Source organism: Lagopus leucura, unplaced genomic scaffold (assembly GCF_019238085.1).
Source record: "Lagopus leucura isolate 7727_CA_CO unplaced genomic scaffold, USGS_WTPT01 Super-Scaffold_100008, whole genome shotgun sequence".
Classification (NCBI taxonomy): Eukaryota; Metazoa; Chordata; class Aves; order Galliformes; family Phasianidae; genus Lagopus; species Lagopus leucura.
Window position 1 is genome coordinate 21470638 of NW_024962265.1, and position 19997 is coordinate 21490634.

Sequence of the window (19997 nt, forward strand, 5' to 3'; positions counted from 1 at the left end):
ACAGCTTAGCCTTTGCCAAGGTTGTTTTTTAATCTACTAGAAGATGCTACAAGGAAACTGCATAACATCTTTTTCATTTAAGCAAAATAGTATTTTTCATAACCATGTAAGAATAAAATACTGCCTTTAAAATGAACTAATTGTACACATTTTCCTTCATGGCGTAGGTATTTTGATACGTAAGAAATGAAGAGTGAGGATCCAGTCATGAACACAAGTAGCTTTCATTCCAAAAATATTTTAGTGATATTTTGTTCTATGATTCAAAGGCTTGAGTTATGACCCTTGAGTATTTAGAGGAGTGAAATTTTCCAGCATGCTCTTTCATTAGGTGGTGGACACTTAATAAGGAGCTCCTATGTTTCTCACAATGGCCCCCTCCAGCTCATCACTCCTTTTCACTTCATTGTTCCACCCGCACTGCAGATGAAACGCCTCTCTCCAGCAGGGGAGGGGAAGGGGGCAGAGAGGAGAGCACATACAAAATAGGAAGAAGTTAGTTGTTACGTAGTTAGCCTTCAGCATCTGCTCTCCTCTTTGAAAAATGAATGCTTTGACAGGGTAGCAGCTCTGTAAGGCTACGTTTTTCTGAGTAATATCAAGAATCCGAGTGTGCTTAAAATTCTGTGATGATAAGAAATGTTCTGTGACAAATGCCGAAGTGAGAATAAACACCACGCGGGTACTTACATGGTTTTTACTGAGATTCATGACAAACAGGTAAATTGTGAAAACCTGTGCAGAGACTTAAGTGTATCTGTGCTATAGGGAAAAGCTGATGCTAGTGGCAGTGTTCAACTTGTTGCAAATCTTCCAACAGTGAAGCAAGTGAATGTGTGGAACTCAAAGCCGTGCAGCATTACTTTTGACCAGACACCCCATCACCAGTGGCCCCAGCACGTGTCAGTCCTAATGGAGTTTCTACATAATCTTTGAAATGGGAATGAAGTATTTTAAAATTTCCCTCAGTTTATGTAGACATTATGACAGTGTTTCTCTGTTTAATGGTGAAAAGTTGTTTCTCCTTTATCTAAATTCATTGCTGTGAAAAAGTGCGTGGTGATCTGGGCCCTCCCACCAGTGCAGAGCAGAAGAGACAACCCGCACCTGTGGGATTAGGTGGAGCAGCAGGAAGTAAGAGCACTTGCAGTATATAATTAAGAAGGATTTTTTTTTTCCCAAACAGCATGTTCATCTCACCAGGTTAACTAGTGATTAACCCTAAAAAAGAATGTGCCCAAGCTACACCCTTGTTGAAACTCATTCACTTGCCGGTGTATTCAGTTACTTGTGTAACCAGCGACAAAGTAACCCTATTTACAACTCTTCATTTCCTGGTATTTTATTTGATGTCTTTGTGCTTCTGGTTTCTCCATTCATCTCTTTGTTTGGTTCTCTTTCATTTTCAGATAGGCAAAACATCTTGTCTGCTTGTTCTGAATGAAACAAACCTACAATAACTTTTTATCCATCATAAAAAAACACTTTTTTTTTTCCTTGGGGAAGTTTTCAGACTGAATGCCTTTTTACGCTTACCCAGATAAATATACCAGGCTACATTTTTCTCCTAAAGCTGTGAAAATCTCTTTCTCCCATTGGCTCCTGCAAATGCTCTGCCTGACATACAGGGGAGTAAAATTCTATGTTTTGAGCACAGAAGTGGAGTCTTCAGGTTTGTCTGGTATTTGTAATTAGATGTCCTCTCTGACTGCTACTTAAAATATATCTCAGTTTGTATGAGCTTGCATTTTAAGGTAGACCCAATTGGTTTTTTATTATGGTTGGTATTGTATGTTCGCCTGTTTCTTTTATTCTGAAGCTTAATACATGAAATAGAGCAATGATAGGGTCCTGTAATCAGAGGTTTGTTTCTAAGACGTAAACCCTATGGAAAAAAAAAAAAAAAAAAAAAAAAAAAAAAGTATGGTGCTACACCTGCTTTAGTGCTTTGGTGCTTATATAGCTTTCTTTTCCTCTTCCATGTGTTCAGAGACAAGAAATTCAGTGCATGCTGTATAAAGAGATAACAGACAGTTTGATATGATGTTGGCTCATTCCATGTTTATTCTGTTTCACACACCATAAGCAAAGATGGTTAGTTTGCAGTGATTTTGGTGAGTTTTTAAAAGAGAAAGTCATACTGTTGCAATATTGGTAATCTTCCTTACCCAGACGTATTTCTACTGTAGAAAGACACTGTTTAAAGGGAAAATTAATTTTTTTCCACATTGATTTCAAAGATAATTATCCTGCACACATTAAAGAAGGATGAAGTGTTTTAAAGAACTGTAATTCTAATTGGTAAATGTCACCAGCTGTTGCAGTTACTCTTACTTGTGTATATTCTTTTAATGATTACACTCCCATGCCACAAGATACATGAAAATATATTCACTAGGTGTGAAATTCCCATATGTCACAGCTTCGAGACTAGGTAAACAGCTCACAGATAAGGGGAGAGTTAACACTGATGAGAAATGCTATTTTTCTAGCTTTAGCTGTCTGCAAGACAAACATTGTTTTATTTACTAAAAGAATTGAACTAAAGGAAAAAAATGCATGAACCAGAGAACCAGCAGGTTTTAGCATTCAGTGGAAGATTCATTTTAGATTTGAATATGTATCTCCAAGAACCATAAATAAAACTTTCAGTTATTAGATTATCTCCTTCACCCACCTCTGAAATTTCAGAGAATTTCCCCATTTTCTTTTCAAATTAAAACTAGCCCAATTTCTGTAAATTTCCTATGGTGTTTTAACTGTTGGCTTTCTTCTGTACTTTCACGAATGAGTATCTTAAGGGACTCTGTGTAACTTCCAGTTATACATCTTCATTTCGATTTAGTTGCATTTAGAAACATCTCTGCCAACTTTTAGAGAAAAAGGCACTTTTTTTTTTTTTTTAATGAATGAAATCCATTTATCTCTAACAGTTGTTTTATCTGTTGTCATTGTACATTTTTATTTCTGTGCTTATGATCGGGGTTTTGTAATTCAGCTGTAAATATAAATTGTCTCAGTTACCTCTTAAGAGTTTCATGTTGGTAGCTACACGTACATGGTAAGATTTTTAAATGAAATTATCAATATAAATGCACAAAGCGTTGAATTGTTGGGTGTGAGATTTGGAGATGCTAGAATCGTTAAACCAGGCCGTCATTCCAAATCCTTTATAAAACATATTGTGCTAAAGATTACTGCAGAGACATTTGTTATAAAACTTAGCTTACATTTGCGTGCCGTGAACTGAGAAAACAAGCAACAACAAAAGCTGTTATGCAGGAGCAACATATACTTTTACCAACTTGCTGACATGTAAGTCTTTCCAAAGTGCTTGTGTTTGTCCTTGGTTCCTCCTATAGAGAACAGTGAATTCAGACCCACTCTGTGTGTGCTACCAGGAAAGAGACCATTACAGGCTGACAGGGTGAGGGTTTAGGTGAAATAACATTTTGTGCACAGAGAGGTCCAGAAGTCCCAGTTGGGCAGGAAAACACAGCTACAGTAACCACCTAGCAGACTTGGCATTTGGGCAGCCTTTCCTGACCTGTTTAAGAGTATGGTATTAAAATTGTGCCTACTCCAGCATTCCTGCAGAACATGGATTGGTGCAAGAAGGGAAATATTTTAGTCCTTTCCTGTTTCCTAGTCATTCTCTGAGCTGACTGTGCCTCTGTTTCAGTAAAATGGGGCTACAGGTCTACTCTCAACCTAATGTTTTTGTGCCAATCTAATCATTTGCTTTTAGTGAAATGCTTGAACTTTGAATGAGAATTAATAGAAGCTAACCTCAAACACAAAGTTCAGCTGTATGTTGAACGCAAATGGCAACAAAACTGACTGAATGAGAAAGGAACTGCTTGACATTTTTTAACCCTTTTCTGAGTGTGATGGTAGCAGGGTCTGGACCAGGAAGATGGGGTAGTTGTGGTAGACTTGCTAAAGACAAAGGGGAAAATGTCCTAGTTTGCCATTGATGTTACAAGAACCAAGACTTCCTTCTTGGATCACATATTGCAGAGCCGATTTATGACTCCAAGCATTCATAAATTGTAATGAAAAGTGAACCCTTCTGAACTTGCTAACTCAAAATTCATAGCAGATTTACTAAATGCTGTCAATACATATGGAAACATTCTAACATAATCTCAGTTTTCATTAAAACGAAGTATGAGACTTTAAGACTGAGTATAAGACTTCTTATGTCTCAGCTGTTGCATGGTCTTTCCCTTCCCCACAACTCTATCTCTTTGCTTTATGTTTCCACAGAAACCAGGGATGGATTTAGCAGATACCTACATCATGTTTGTTCGACAGAACCAGGATATACTTCGAGAAAAGGTCAATGAGGAAATGTATATAGAGAAGCTGTTTGACGTAAGTAACTACCCTTGCAAGCTTTGCTGGTATCACTACTACACTAGAGGGAATAAGCTGCATTTTGATGATATTCAGCAAGCCATTAAGATGTTCTTCCCTGTTGATCGTTTTTTTTCCTTTGCTTTTTATTTTATTTACTGTCTTCAGCTAACAAGGGTGGCCTTTCTTTAAACACTGTATGCATGGAAATTTTAAGTGCTAGAAGGCAGAAATAAAAATGGTAGAAGATTGCTATCTAACGTAGACATTTTTCCAATGTGATTAGTCTAATTTTATTCCATCTTTTGATTTTGAGTGTGTTAATGGAGAGAATTTGATTAGTGTGATTTGTGGACTCTATCACAGGGTTAATTTCTCTGAATAAAGAGCTTTTATATATTTCTGTATGTTCATGTACAGAAAGAAGCCAGTTATGCCATGTGCATCTATGGATTTGACACAGTTCCGTGGAACAACTTTTAGAAATTTCACTGTTATTTTTACTTTAAGACTCTGAAGAACTTTAAGTTGACCATTCACTGAATTGTCAAACTTCTATTCAAAATTTTGATCCAGCTTCTGCAAGTTCAGCATAATTCTCTTCATCTTTGAGGCTCGCACATAGTTAGCCAGCCTGTATTTTTGCACAAAATCAGCTCCTATAGCCGCTTCCCTCTAGCCATTCCTCAGTGTTGATGTGTTCCCTTTGCATTAGGAACGGTCACCTACTCTACCAAAATTTTCTTTCTTCAAGGCTCTCCTAAAAGGCCATTTGCAACACTCTTAGATACATTTCTGCTAATGAGCACTAATTTATGTCTAGTGTCTCCTTTTCTGATTTGCCTGAAGCAGAATTTGTATGTGGCTGAAATTGTATCTTCTACTTTTTAATAAATTTGAAACACCATACATTTAAAATATCATTAAATTGAAAGCTATTTTATTATAAACTTGTATCAATTTACTTGACAATGATATTGTTATATAGGAAATCAAGCAGCAAAATAAGTTATCTTTGACACTGTGCAGTGCAATCCATTGCAAAACAAATTCTGGAACATAATACACACTTTGAAATGTATTTATTTGTGTGTCATCTTCTAAGTATTTTAGAAAGCTTTGCTGGCAGTTTCATTTAATTATGCAAGTTACAGCAAATGTTTTCATAACAGCAATTCACAGCCTTTACTGTGACACTACAGTTGTGGCAGTCACAGAAGGTCCCATAACATAGACTCTCAGCCATGGTATGTCATGTCAGTGTTTGTTGTTTGTTAGACTGGGTGGTCAAAATGAGATTTATCTCTCAGATTTTATATTTCCAGACACTTCCAGTCAGCTTTAAGGAAAAAAAAGAAAAAAAAAAAAAAAAAGTATCATCTGTTTTAATAAGCTAAGTGCTAATATGTGTGAAAAGAATGATTTTATAAAAGCTTTGATGCCCTGCAGGGGTAGAAAAATTATCATCCATCCAGCTGGCACCTTCACAAAGTACTAAAACCATATTAGCAACTTCTGCTTCAGTTTGCTTTTGCACTGAATCTGCAAGCATATGTTTCATTTTCAAGTTTCTATTTTTTTGTTTTTCTTTGGGGTTATTTTTGCTTATGTTGTAATTTTCTGGATGTTAATAAAATTATGTGCCTAAGGCCAAGTCTAACACTTGCAGGAGCGACCACATTGACTTTGTTGACGTAATGGAATTGGACCAAGCCACAGGCAATGTCCACAATATAAACTGAACAGGGCCAGAGAAGAGCCCTGAGAATTTGCAAGTGATCATCCATACTCTTATGTCGTGCATATAGCTCTTGGCATGATTTGGGTTAGGCCAACATGTAGTAACCCAAGGTACTATTGGGGTTCACATGGGCTGAGGGCCTCTCCCATGTGTTGCTTCAACAGTCAAACTTTTCAATGCTCATTTCTGTGTATATGCAAGCCATGACAGACCACTTGATTTTGAAAAACAAAACTGTTCTTATCCCGGTTTATTCAGTAGTATGCATCATATGCTGTCATGGCCGATCATTAGTGCTGAAAAGGGAGGAGAGAATACATACATAGTTCTTGAACTATGATGAGTATTATGTGTATCAAATATTTATCTGTATCTTATTAGTTATGTCAGTTTTGTATTTTTACATAAGAGCACGCTAGGAGATATAATCAATGGAACAGAATCAGATAAACGCAGTAACAAAAACGTAAGCTCATAACATGCAAAAATTTAAAACAAAGGCAATTGGCTGTGTAAACTCTGTTAACTCACCTTTCTTGAGATTAGTTCTGGGATTTATAACAGTGCAATTGAGCAAGAATTTGCCCATGAATTTTTGGAGGATTTTTTTTAATTAGTTGTGTAACAAAGCATAGATACTGTTTTATAAATTCAGTCTTACCAAGTTATATTTCAGTAAGAAACACAAAATGAATTCAAATTTTTATGAAAATATACTTCAAGCCATTTGACTGATTGACATTGTACAAGGGCCGCCATGAAAACAATGTCTCATATTTTATTATGCTGGCCCAGGAGATCAGAGGCAGATTGTGATGGTATGGCAGCAGAGGTTGAACCTTCCCACCAGTATCCCATGATGTGTTGTTGGTGTCTGACAAATGGCAGCAGAGGGGCAGTCTGCCAAATGGTGTCTGACATGGAAGCGTGTGTGAGGGAAAAGTGTGCCATTGAATTCCTCCACGTGGAAAAACATGGCATCCATTGACATTTATTGATGCTTGCTGAATGTTTGTAAAGACCAAACAGTGGATATGAGCACAGTGAGGTGATGGGAGGTGCATTTCAGCATCAGCACCAGTGCCATGAAAGACAAACCATGGTCTGGACAGCCACACATAACTGTTATACCACAGAATGAAGAGTGTCTTGATTCAGCTCATCCACAGCAGATGGAGCTGAGTATTGTCTTCAGTGCATTGGAAATGATGGTGGCAATGTTGAAATATTGCAAATTTTGCATGATGTGGGTCCCATAAAGGAACAGAAGGAACACCGTATGCAAGTTTGTCAGGAGCTTGTGAATCAGTACAAAGCTGACAATTTCCTGGATTGCATCGTAACCAGTAGTGAGATGTGGTGTCACCACTATGAGCCTTAGTCAGAACAGCAGTCCATGGAGTGGTGACGTGAATTTCTCATGAAAGGAGAAGTTCAAGATGCAGCCCTCAGTGGGGTAAGTGATGTGTGCTGACCTTTGGGATAGGAAAGGGGCAATCCTTCTGGATTTTCAGGAACCTGGACAAACCATCAATTCTGATTGCTACATCGCTACACTGAGTAATGTGAAGTCAGGCCAGAGAAGACAACCTTTCTCTTGTGACATGATAATACGAGGCCCTGTAATCAGTTTCAAGACTGTGGAGCAAATTGCCAAATGTAACTGAACTGTTCTAATAGACCTACCATATAGTCCAGACTTGGTGCTTTCTGACATCCATCTGTTTGGGCCAATGAAAGATGGACTATGTGGGCAGTATTTTCCTAGCAAGAGTGCTATCATAGGAGCTGTGAAACAGTGGGCCACCTCCACTGGTGCAGATTTTTATGAGTAAAGCATGCAGGCTTCCATTCATTGCTGGAGTAAATGCATGGTTACTGGTGATGACTATGTTGAAAAGCAGTGTTTTGTAGCTGAAAATCTGCTCCATCAAGTAGTGTTATTGTGCTTTGTATCTGTTGTTTCCATGCAAATAAATAGGAGGCATTACTTTCAGAGCAACCTACATACATCACTGCTGTTTTCCCCTTAAAATATATAATATTATAAAATAAACCAGCTTAGCAAAATAAAAAATAAAAGTGCATTTGGTTCTTGAGAAGCCCAGAAAAGCATTGCCAAGCTTTGAAAAATATGAAAATATGAAAAATATGAAAATTCAGAACAGAATTTAACTTGTGAAGTGAATCTTTACCTGTGAGAGAGATGCCCATTTTTTTTCTGGAAACTTTCAAAAAAGACTGGGCTGCAGGATTTTCTCTGCACAATTTTGAGCCATTTAAGTTCTGTGCTTCAGTGGATTTAATTGTGCAGCAGAATAAAGGTGTTTTTTTTTTTTTCCCTTTCCCGGGAATTACTTGGCTTCTGGTTGCATTTCATTATTACTTTCTCTAGAAGGGGTATAGACAGCAGGGACAATATGGCTTGGTTCTCCTGGTAGCACCACTCACAGGTCAGCATGCTATTGTCTTCTCATCTTTAGTCACCAGATTTAGAGTCACAAAGAGTTATTTGCTTGGTCATTTTATGTAGGACTTCTTTTGTTCTGTAGTGGTCCTCTTCCTAGTATCAGCTGGGAACTTTACCTACCAAAACTCCTTCCCATCCCAGGAATTTACGGCATATTTTTCCTATCATCTGTAGCAGTTTATAGTTGTGCATTTTTTTTTGCTTGGTTGTTTGTTTTTAGCACAGCAGAACTTAAAGAGCACTAGCAAGGTTTTGTAATATGTTGTACCTGTGGAAGATCTACAGTATTTCTGGCTTAAATGTCTGTTCCATGTTCATGACATGATTTAGTGGAGCGTTGTTAGAGTTAGGGTAGTATGGTTAGGTTGCCCTTGGACTTGATGATCATTTCCAACCTGAGCAATTCTATGATTCCTGAAGGCTTAATTGATCCATATGAGTTCTTCCAATCTCATATGCCACCAATGCAATCCAAAACAATGAATTTACATTGGAGCAAGTTTGCGTCTCTAAAAAACTCAAAGCAAAAATTTTCTAACATTAATGCTGCAGTGACCCAGGGAGAATCAGTGCATGGCAACTAAATTATGTGTTTATTTAATGATTTAGACTTTTAATTCAAGATAAAAGCATCAGCCACTGAAACTTCTTTATTAGACCAATGCATTATTTTTTAAATAATTGGTAACAAAATATTTTAGAAACAGTTACACTTTTAGCATTTTTCAAACACTGGTTCAAAAATTATTTTCATAAAAAGCTGTTAGAGTAATATTTAGTGAATGAGAAAATGAAATATTTAACTAGAATTACACAAACCTACGATAAATCTAAAATGCTACTGTTTTGTATGAGCCCCCTCTTATTTATAAAGATAATCTATCTCCTCAATGACGTAAGAACATTTGTGCTGCCTATCACAGAGCAGTGCTCTGTATCTGATCACAAAATTGTCAGACGTAAAAAATATCCATCTGTAAAATTCACATGGAGTCTGGTTCAGCGCTATTAAAATTGGAGGAAGTTCAGCCATTGACTGCAAAGAAGCAACATTGTGTCCATAAATATGTCAGGTTATCATCACTGCCTAGATTTAGATTCATGTTTCTACTTGAATTATTCAGAGGGGACTAATTCATGTTTTTGAGCATTTTAAATGACATTTATAAATTAAAAACACATTTTAATTTGTCTAGCAAGCTTCAGCTTATAAAAGTAGCTTTGTATAGAACACTGCGTAAAACATTGATGGAGTTCTTTCTTTAGGAATGTAAAGTTCTTAAGTGTTACTTGGATAAATTCTAACTTTCTTCTACTTTTTGCACCTAAAGTATCACAAGTATTGTGTGAACACACACAAACAAAAAAGTATATTTTCAAATATTTTCCCTTCAAAATAGTTTTATTTGCCTTTAATAACTTTATTTTATAGACTGCGTTTGTGTTGAGTCTAATGAAAAACTTAACAGTATAAACAGATGTACAATTCTAATTTTATTGGCTATATATGTGATGATATTTCTATCCAATAATTGATTGCTACTTTAAGAAACAAGGAATTATTTAAGAGAACAATTTTAACCCTTCAGCGTTCAATCATTGATGCAACTTGAAAGTTTTTACACTGATGCAAGCTTATCACAAATACAGCAAAGTAGTCAGAATGCTAATAATCACAGATCTAGTAATCACTAAATCACCAAAGTTGGAAAAGACCTCCAAGATCATCCAGTCCAACCATCCACCTACCACAAACATTTCCCACTAAACCATGTCCCTCAGTACAACATCTGAGAACTCTTGAACACCTCCAGGGACTGTGACTCCACCGCCTCCCTGGACAGCCCATTACAGTCCCTGACCATCCTTTCAGAGATGAATTTTTTCCTAATATCCAACCTACATCTCCTCTGGCACATTCTCTCTAGTCCTATCACTAGTTATGTGGAAGAAGAGGCCGACCTTTGCCTCACCACAACCTCCTTACAGGCAGTCATAGAGAGCTAGAAGGTCTCTCCTGAGCCTCCTCCTCTCCTACTTAACAATCCCAGCTCACCTTGCAGAGGTCAGCACTGGCAAGCAAGCCTCCTGATTGCCTTGTCAGTGATGACACCTGTTAGCAGTGTTGACTTCGGCCCCTAAACCCTGTCTCTTGTGGGTGTCAGACTGGCGTGGTGTGACTGAACAGTCCTGTTGGCCTCACAGGGGCTGCTCACATCTGTGCTTATCCTGGGATCTGTGGCCTCACACAGCAAGTGCATGGATGTTGGTGGTAAGGATCATATACAACTTGCTTTGGAGTACTGAGACCAAACATCTTTGTGAGCTGTATAAATGCTTAAGCACTCCAGATTTCCACAGCTGCTTTTGGCTTTTGTATTTCAAAAGATCAGACTTTAAGTGATTTTTTTTTTTTTTAAAGAAGCTTGTACGTCATCAGCAATGTGAACTAAATGTTGGTAGTGTTTCCTTATCACAACCACTATTTTCCTTTTCTCTTAGTAAGAAGGGATGGATTATTTAAGTTCGGTGATGTACTTGAGGTTATTTGAGGTAGGAATTTTTCTCCAAAGATTACTGTGTTACGTACTTCATTCTCTGCCTACATGGAGATATAAAGTACTTAACAGATTAATTTCTTTGCCAACATACCTGCTAGTACGTTTTTAGCAAATGCTGCACTCAACTGCGTTTGTTTAAGTCTTCCCACCTTTTACCATCATTTTAAAAATGTACAACTGCTTCTCCCTGGCACATGAGTTAACCTTGGGCTGGTGGTGCACAGCTAAGAGAAACGCATTTTACACGCGAGCTTTCTGTACAACCAACTCTTTGTGCTGCTCATGTCTACCTCAAAAGCAACGTGAGTGCAGTATTCAGTATTCAACAATGTTCTATCAGAAAAACTTCAACGGTGACTTTTTTCCCATTCTCAAATTGCTTCCTGTCACATTAATTTTAATAAGTCATCTTACCTTACATTATTATGTAATTATTTGCAAGTGTATAATCTGACAAACGCTCTACTTTTTGATCTAGGTTCTGTGCCAAGGCAACTTGGGCAAGTTAAGACTAGGTGGAAGTGGTTGAAGACCACGTTTGAATCATAAGCTGTGTTTGTATTAAACTGAGAAATATGAGAGGACCGTGCCTAATTACTTAAGAGACTCAACAAAAAATGGATTGTAGCTTGTTGATCTTCTCATTTCTTTGATAAGTCAGAATAATCTTCAAGAAATATGTGGCCTTCTTTCTCGGATTCTTGAAATTTGATCACAGTGCAAAATTGTCCTTTGGCACAAGCCCAGAAATACACATCTTTGCATGATGCACCTGGACATATGTGGCAGGTCTGGTAGAATCAGCTAATTAACAACACAGGCTTAAACAGGCACCTCATCTGGCAGTGTAGTTAGTTGCCTGATGGTGCTCAGCAGGATTTGGTAGTGCTTTTTATTTTTCTATCCTAATGGTCTGCTGCCCACCTAATTTTGCCTTATTGTCAGCCACTACTTACCGCAGCTTGAGGCCCTCCCAGGAGGCTAAATTATTATCAAAGGATTAGGGAGATGTAGCCTTGCAGCTCTGACATTTCTGATTACTTGTCTATGCCAGAACACTAATTAGCTGTGACTAATTAAGAAAAATGTTCCTGCCATAGAAAACCATTTAAAAGAACTGAGAAGTAGAAAAGCAATTGAAAAGCTGAGCAGTGCTCAGATTTTCTGATGGTCTTTAGATTTTCACCAAAGTCTTAACTCACCTTTAATTATGTCTAATATTTTACAGGGAAAATAGAAATCTCTTGATATGAGAACCACTCTGCAGCTTTTGCTTCACTGAGGGAAATTCTGGTCACTTTAAAACAGTTTGTCATGTCTTTTTCAGTAAAAGAATTTTACAGAAAATTGTTGGCAGTGTCACCAAATTTGGACTGGAAAAGTATTATATTAACGTGCTGAAATATCTGAATTTCTTCTCCAAGATGCAAATAGCATCTTGCAAATTTACTTTCAAAGTCTTTTTAATGTTCAATAAATTATTTCTGGTGATTTCAAGAATATCCATCTGGGTTTTTTTTGTTTTGTTTTGTTTTTTTTTAGTGTAGAAATCTCTGCAAACAAAAAGTGGTTTACTCGAAAGCTGAGAAAATATAATTCCCATCTGATTTCATGTATTATAGAAGTTTTCTTTCTTTCTTTCTTTCTTTCTTTCTTTTTTTTCTGTGATATGCTGAGAAAAGGAGTGCCTGCTCTTGGAGGGTGCTGATTATGCTGCTATCAACACAGCCAAGCTCAGTACTGTTGAGCTCAATAGGACCACAACACACTTAAGGCAAGGCATGTGCTTCAAAGTTTGCTGCTTCAGGATCAGAATATTCAGCACTTTGTAAACTGTTCCACAGCGTAGCCGAGAGTGTTTTCTCTGGAGGAAACTTTTACACAATGGCTGCGTTTGTGATGCTTCTGATTGGATTCATTTTCCTGCTTCTTCAGTTTTGATTCTGTTTGTAGTTTCTGAGTTTCCGTCTTGTTACCTGTCCAACAGCTCAAAAAATAGCCAAGTGCTTTTCTCTAGGACACTGCGTACCCCATAACTCAGTCTGCATTTGGTATTCATGGAATAGATGTCTGCCACCCTTTTCACACTAATGTAATCATATTATTTAAATCTTCCCAGCAGGAGAGTAAGAATCTATGAAATAAACATTCTGATACCTTACTAAAAGAGCTTTTGCTTTTAGGGTATAAAAGGGAAAGAAAGAACTGTTTTTCAGGACACTGAATCCAATATCCTGATACTCAGTCCTACCCTCTGATTTCCCAGAATTTCATGAGAAGGTCACTTTTTATTTGCAAAAAGGGTAAGATGTAAATTGCTGTACAAAGGCAATATAAAATGTGGATCCTGATTCAAAGCAGGAAGACAAGAAGATAAAAAATCCCAAATTCAAGATTTTAAAGCCAATCTACTTTTTTTTTTTTTTTTTTTTTTTTTTTTTCCTGAGGGAATTGTATCATAGACAGAGGTGGAATCCCCAGGTTTTTCGCTTGTTTTGGCGGGAGAGGCTTTAACACTGGGAGCTTGCAGTGCAGTTTCCCCATAGACGTCTTGGTCTGTACTGTTCAGACATTTATTTAATGTAGTTAAATGCATCTATCCATCACTCACAGTATCCATTCACTAAAAACAATAACAAATTCTATCAAATAAAAGAGAACTCCTTCCAACATCCAGGCACAATTTAGTCCTTTAACCTTTTTATCCTGCTAGGCACAAAGTAGCAGCATCTCATTCCAGGCACTGCATTTTTTTTTCTCTTATCTCAACGGCTTGAAATGTGTCTAGCAACTTAATGGAATCAATTGAGCATGGCCTACTATAAAAATATAAAACAGCACTGAAACTTTAGATGAGTCTGTCAGTAAGTGTTAACTGTGGCAGTAGCTTTCACATTCTACGCAGTCAAGAGAAATCAATAAGGATTGTACCATTTGTATTGTCTTATCTAATGTTTGTTCACCATGAAGTGCCAGGCACAAGCACCATCTAGGGAATATTGATTTCTTGATGTACTGTAATTCACACACATCCAAACAGCAGGAGAACCATGAGGTTTCTGAAACCCTGCGTGCGAGTCTGATATTTTTACTTGTTCTTCATTTGGGTTAAGCTTAGTTTAAAAAACAAAATCAAGTAAAACACTATTGAAGTGTTCACAAATAGACACACAGCCTCATTGCTGACCTTGGGACAAGAAAGATGGTGATAGGAAGTATGAGAATAATCTTGTTTTATTAAAATCGGTTGGATGTAACAGAAAGAGGTTGCTAAGTTGTAAATCAAACCAGCACCAGGTGAGGCTGCTGCAGAGTGCTCCAAATCTGCTGACAAAGTTTGTGAGCCATCAGTGAAAGGAGCTTCATGGCCAGGTTCATCGAGGGGTGCTGAGGCTTACACACTGATGTTCATGTGCAGAAGTTTTGAGCTACACAGAGATCATGTCCTTTAAATATTTTCAAGTGTTTTGTCACGTTTTCTTACCTTACACGGTGTTGACGGTCCTTTAAACTACATTGTACCAAAAGCAGTCACGGTGTGCAAGACAAGAACCGCAAGTATTGAGTAGAAAAATAAGCTCAAAAGAAAAATATATATATATATAGCCCCACTGTAAAATCTGCGTGGCTGAAAAAGTGCAATGGAGTCAGAGATAGATTGAAAGGAAACCAGGCACCTGTTCAATCCAAGGACACTGTGTAGGATGGAAGGCAGAGGAGGCAGGCTTAGGCTGTGCTCTGTGTGGGCACTGCCCCATGTGCTCCCAGGCCTTGTGCCCGGCAGAGAAGTGGCTGCATCGCCGTGCATCTCTCTGCCAGCCTCACAGCTGCAGCCAACCCCATTGTGTGCTGCTGCAGTGCTGTGCGGGGTAAATGAGTGATGAGCCAAGGCTGCTGGGGTGGGGAGGAATAAGCTCCATGTGGATATTCATGTAGGGGAACCCCCTGTTATTTTAAAGACTCTAATTAAAATACGTACTTAACTTGTATTTAACCTGAAGCAGGAGTTTATGTGGAAGATATCAGGGCAAGAGCTACTAGCATGAAGGGGGTACCCAAAAGCTGTATCACAGAGGGTAGTCCAGAGTTGGTCCACCTGGCATTTGGTGCTTGGCACACAGGTCTCGCTCCAGGGATTTCTCCAGAAACCCAGGATGGCCGGGCAGAAGCAGGCATGGTGCCTCAGTGACCTGCCTTACAGGTGGACTGAACGGGGATCTTCAGCCTTGGTAATGCTACTCGTGCATTTAGCTAAATGCTATGTTTCCGCAGCTGCTTGCATTCCTATGGTTTGTAAAACTAGAGCTTGTATAGCAAGAGGTTAGTATTGTAATGATGAAAAAACTTGGTCATTTCACACTATGTTCATTTGTTTATTTTGAGGATCCAAGCTGGTTTTCATTTCGAAGTCATTCAAGTGATGTTCCCCATTCTGTGCCTTGGAGGATGTTTGCAGATACACCCAAAGTGCAACACAACACAGTGCAGAGAGACTAACAGTTTGCTCCAGAGAGTTTTAGCACCAGAATAACCTATGGAAGTACTGTTCACAAGTAGACTGCATCTCCAGAGCGGAGCGGGCAAACTGTTTGTGCTGTTAGTCTCTTGTGGTCATGAGCATTATGTTAGTGCCTGGTGTTTAAAATCAGAACAGTGACATTACATATGTCCAGATAAGGAAGGGAGTTCTGTATGTCTAATTTTGCAAATTTCCAGTTTCCCTGCACATCCACCATATGTGAAGAAGCCAGAAAAAAAAAAAAAAATAAAAATAAAAAAATAAAGGTCAGGAGCATTACAAAGTAGAATAAATATTGTATGCAATGTATGGAGAGTTGAGGACTGTATATTTTGTAATAAATACGTATATTTATTTGTGAATTGGCAGCAATTCCATAGCAACTAGTCAGCTTCTAATTATAAGCCTTTTTTTAAGCAGGAAAAATTTACTTTCCTCCTGAGAGATACACTTTTTGTACATCAGAAATGTTTTGCTATTACAGGAAAATAAGAGGGAAGGCTAGGGTGAGGAGGGGAGGGGAGGGGTGGGTTGGGGAGGAGAGGAGAGGAATTATGTGCTTTGTGCACATTCAAAATCAGCAAACTAGGGAAATCTCAGTCCTGATCAATGTATCACAATACATACGGTTGAAATAGATCACAGTATGTGGTTTCTTTCTCACTTCTCCTTTCCTATTGCAAGTAGCTGGAATTTTAGTCTGTGAACATTTTTGCATATCCCAAAATTGGATGTTCAAAGTTCAGCTCAATATTTAAGACCCGTGGGAGGAAGCAAAATATGGAAGCTTTTGTAGCTTGAGACACTTTCAGGAAGATGGCTTGGTAAGTGTGACATAGCATTAGAACCCTAATATAGTGGTGGGGAGGAAGAGTTGTGCTTCAGTGGCTTGGTGAAAAGAAGGAGCATGTGAGGGAACAGGAGGCTTGAGACCATGACAGCAGAAATGAGTGACATGGCCATAGGGGAACTTTAGGACAGGTTCTTGATGAAAATATGGGAAGGAATTGACATGAAATGGGGGACTGTAGATAAATAGAGTTTATTTGTGTTAAACTTAATATTGATGTAGTCATTTGTGGTTTTTAGATCCAGGTCTTTAAACATCTGATTTTTAGTGTAGGGAGAAGGCTTCACTTGTTTGTGCAGCTCGCTAATGCCATGGTTCCAACAAGGTTCACTCCAGGAGTTTTCCACTCATGCTTAGACTCATTTTTATTCTTTTTTTTTTTTTCTTTTTTTTTTTTTTTTTTTAATGAATATTCCTAGAGGGAAAAAAAAAATAGGAATTGCAAAAGTAGTAGAAGTAGTAACATGGTGATCCCCAAAAGCAGTCTTATTCTCCTAGAACTTTCTGAGCACCTAAGAAAATGCAAAGATTAGCCCTGAAACCTTCCGGATTTGATGCCTGCAAATTAGAGGATATATTGTTGTTTGATGAAAGAATGCATTTAAGTTTCAGTATTTGTGTTAATTACAAATATTATAAATACTGTAAATAATAAAACAAATGTGTCCCGGATATAATATGTACAAGAAGTGTAGGTGAAGAAGTGCTTGAGCATTGTTCATGAGCTGGAGATAGAATTCTGACTCTGCACAGTTGTAATGTCAGCTTTCTCCCCATATTTATTATAATAATGTTGAAACACTGGAGGGAAAAAAAACAAAAAAAAAAAACAAAAAAAAACCATCTTGCACGGGACTCCCAGAGAGGCAAAATTCTGAGCTTTCAGGTTTTTTCGGGGATGGTACCATAAACTATGAGGATGCTCAGAATTATACCTAACTCAACATTTTGTGTTGTAAGAAGTCACGTTCTTACAGAGCTGGAGGGGCTGTTGCTGAAGGGCATGGGCTGGCACCATGAAGCCACCTGGAGCTGATAGCAGAGCAGGAAAGCTCTAGTCTGAGACCTTTTTCTTCTCTGGGGTTTCCCAACTTCTGTTCTTTCAATTTCCTGATCACTGAAACAGTAGTCCTCGTTGGAAATGAAACTGAAAGTGCCTCACAGACTGAGCCACGTTTACAGCCAGTGCAACCCAGCAAAAAAAATCATTGGGGAAGTAATTTGTTCCTCCCAGTAAAATCACAGAATCACCAAGGTTGGAAAAGACCTAAAAGATCATCCAGTCCAACCGTTCACCTATTCCCAATAGCTCCTACTAAACCATGTCCCTCAACACAACATCCAGCCTTTCCTTGAACACCCCCAGGGTCGGTGACTCCACCACCTCCCTGGGCAGTCCATTCCACTGCCTGACCACCCTTTCTGAAAAGTAATACTTCCTGATGTCCAGCCTGAATCTCCTCTGCCGTAGCTTGAAACCATTCCCTCTGGTCCTATCACTAATGACACACAAGGGATTTTGGGAAGGTACTGCATCAAGTCAACAAGTTCTGGTTTCTTCAGAAGAAAAAAAATGGTTATTTTAACAAGTTCAGAAATCATCTGTTCTGAGAATTTGAATTGATGGGGTGAGAATAGAGTACAAGCAAAATTTCTAGATACAAATATGTAATTTTTTTTTGTCTGTCTACCTTTAGTTACTTCAGCCTTCTGTGGTTTCTCAGGCTTTCTAATCAACAGGCTACTTAAACCTGAGGGAAGAGCAGTAACACCTTGTGCAAAATTACTTTGTTGTTGTTCTTACTTAACAACTAAATATTTTTAATTTCTGTATAAATTCAAAGATATTTTGAATGTTAGCTCCTACTTCTGACTTTATTTCTTGTTGTGTTGTTCCTGGATGTATTTAAAAGATGCAGCCATTTTGCAGAGCGCCTTCTGATGTGTCATTCCCCAATTTTTTTGCGGGACACTCTGTGAGCTCTTCAGTGTTCAGATGAAAATCCTTAGTTATGTGGATGATGGTTATATATAGACTTGAAAATACAGCCGTAACTTCTAAACCTCGGAGTGTTTTCAAAGGCACTATAAATAAAGTTGGTTTCACTCATTAGCATTAGCACCTAACAAAGGACATCAGTGTGATTGTTCATAGCTTGCAAAGAGGGAAATAAATTTTGAATCTTAAATTAGGAACTTGTTTCTGACTTTTGCTGTTTGCATTTCAAAGGAATAAGTTATCTATTCCTAAATAGAGTAACAATTTTTAAATGTTGTGATGTTGCTTAATATGCTATTATTGCTAACTGTTAAAAAGTTGATTAAAATGCTATAGAACTATGGCCACAGGAGTTTAAGCACTTAAATTTTGCTTGCTTAAAATATATCTTCCGTGTTGTAGCTTGTACTGCCTTTGAAGTGCAGTCTCTTCAGCAAGAATATGTGGTTGTTGTTCCTTGGAGGAAATGTAGAGCCAGAGGAAGTAAAAACATCCCATTGTCACTTCAGCGACTCAGTTCCAAACAGAATGAGGTAAAGGCTTTGGAAGGAAGATAAAATGTGGTTCCTAGAAAAGCTGTTCCCCTGCCATCTTCAGCAGAAAAAGCATTTCAACAGTTCCCATTTATCAAGAACAGCTAAGATAGAGGAGCTGAATGGGGTCCTGTGTATCAGATGCTAGGAATACCAGGCCTAGGAGGAGCGAGGCATTGTGTGTTGGTACGTATTGAGCCTCCTTCCAGGTGGCAAACAGCTGTACCTTTTTATCAAACTTCAAAAATAAATCTGAAGTGCTTGCTTTCAGCCGAGAAGTGTTATATTTAATTGAAGCGTTCTGCAGACGTGATAGCTCAGGCACCCGGAAAGATGGTGAATATTGAATATATTTGTTTTGTGTTTCAACCAGTCAACAGTATAAAGAAATTCCTTAACTACTTCTCTTTAACACGCCTGAAGAAAGCACGGTATGTTGCTAAATCGCCTTTCACCGGCCCTGCCGAGAAACAACTTTAATCCTTGTTAGAAAATTGCAGAGTCTGGGCTGGACAAAGAGCTCCTGCCCGGCGCATTGTGAGCGCGGGAGCGGGGCGCGGGGAGCCCTTTACAGCTGCGTGCCTCCAGCCTGCCTCAGCTGGACTATTTAGGCCAGGAGGTTTGTCAATCCCTCCCCACAATGGGGAGAGTTTTTCAGTGCCTGTAGCCGTGCCGAGCCCCGTTGGGGATCAATGCTGGCCATTCAAGCTGCACCCTCTTTCATTGCTTTGGTTTGTTAATTTAAGACTAAAGGTCCGCCGAGGGGGTTTAGGGTGTTTAAGAAAGCTGATGAACTGTTTAAGAAATCTGATGAACTGAGAGCGTTTATAGCCCTGGTGTGGCAACTATTGGCACTGAGGGAGCTGTGTCCTTGTTGACCCTCTTGTTATTAAAAATGCACAAGTGCTGCGCTTCTCAATATTTCAGCACTCTTTCATTGTCAATACCACCTTCTGAGCCCTTCA

General features: G+C 38.4%; 1 protein-coding gene across 4 annotated transcripts in view; it reads left to right on the top strand.

The window, feature by feature from the left end:
• Window positions 1-19997, top strand: part of CADPS2 (calcium dependent secretion activator 2) — a 299293-nt gene that overhangs the window by 270902 nt on the left and 8394 nt on the right. For all 4 annotated transcript variants that reach the window (XM_042872622.1, XM_042872623.1, XM_042872625.1 and 1 more), the window contains one exon: window positions 4270-4377. In XM_042872622.1, coding sequence (XP_042728556.1) covers window positions 4270-4377 — 108 coding nt within the window. The remainder of the gene's footprint in view (window positions 1-4269; window positions 4378-19997) is intronic.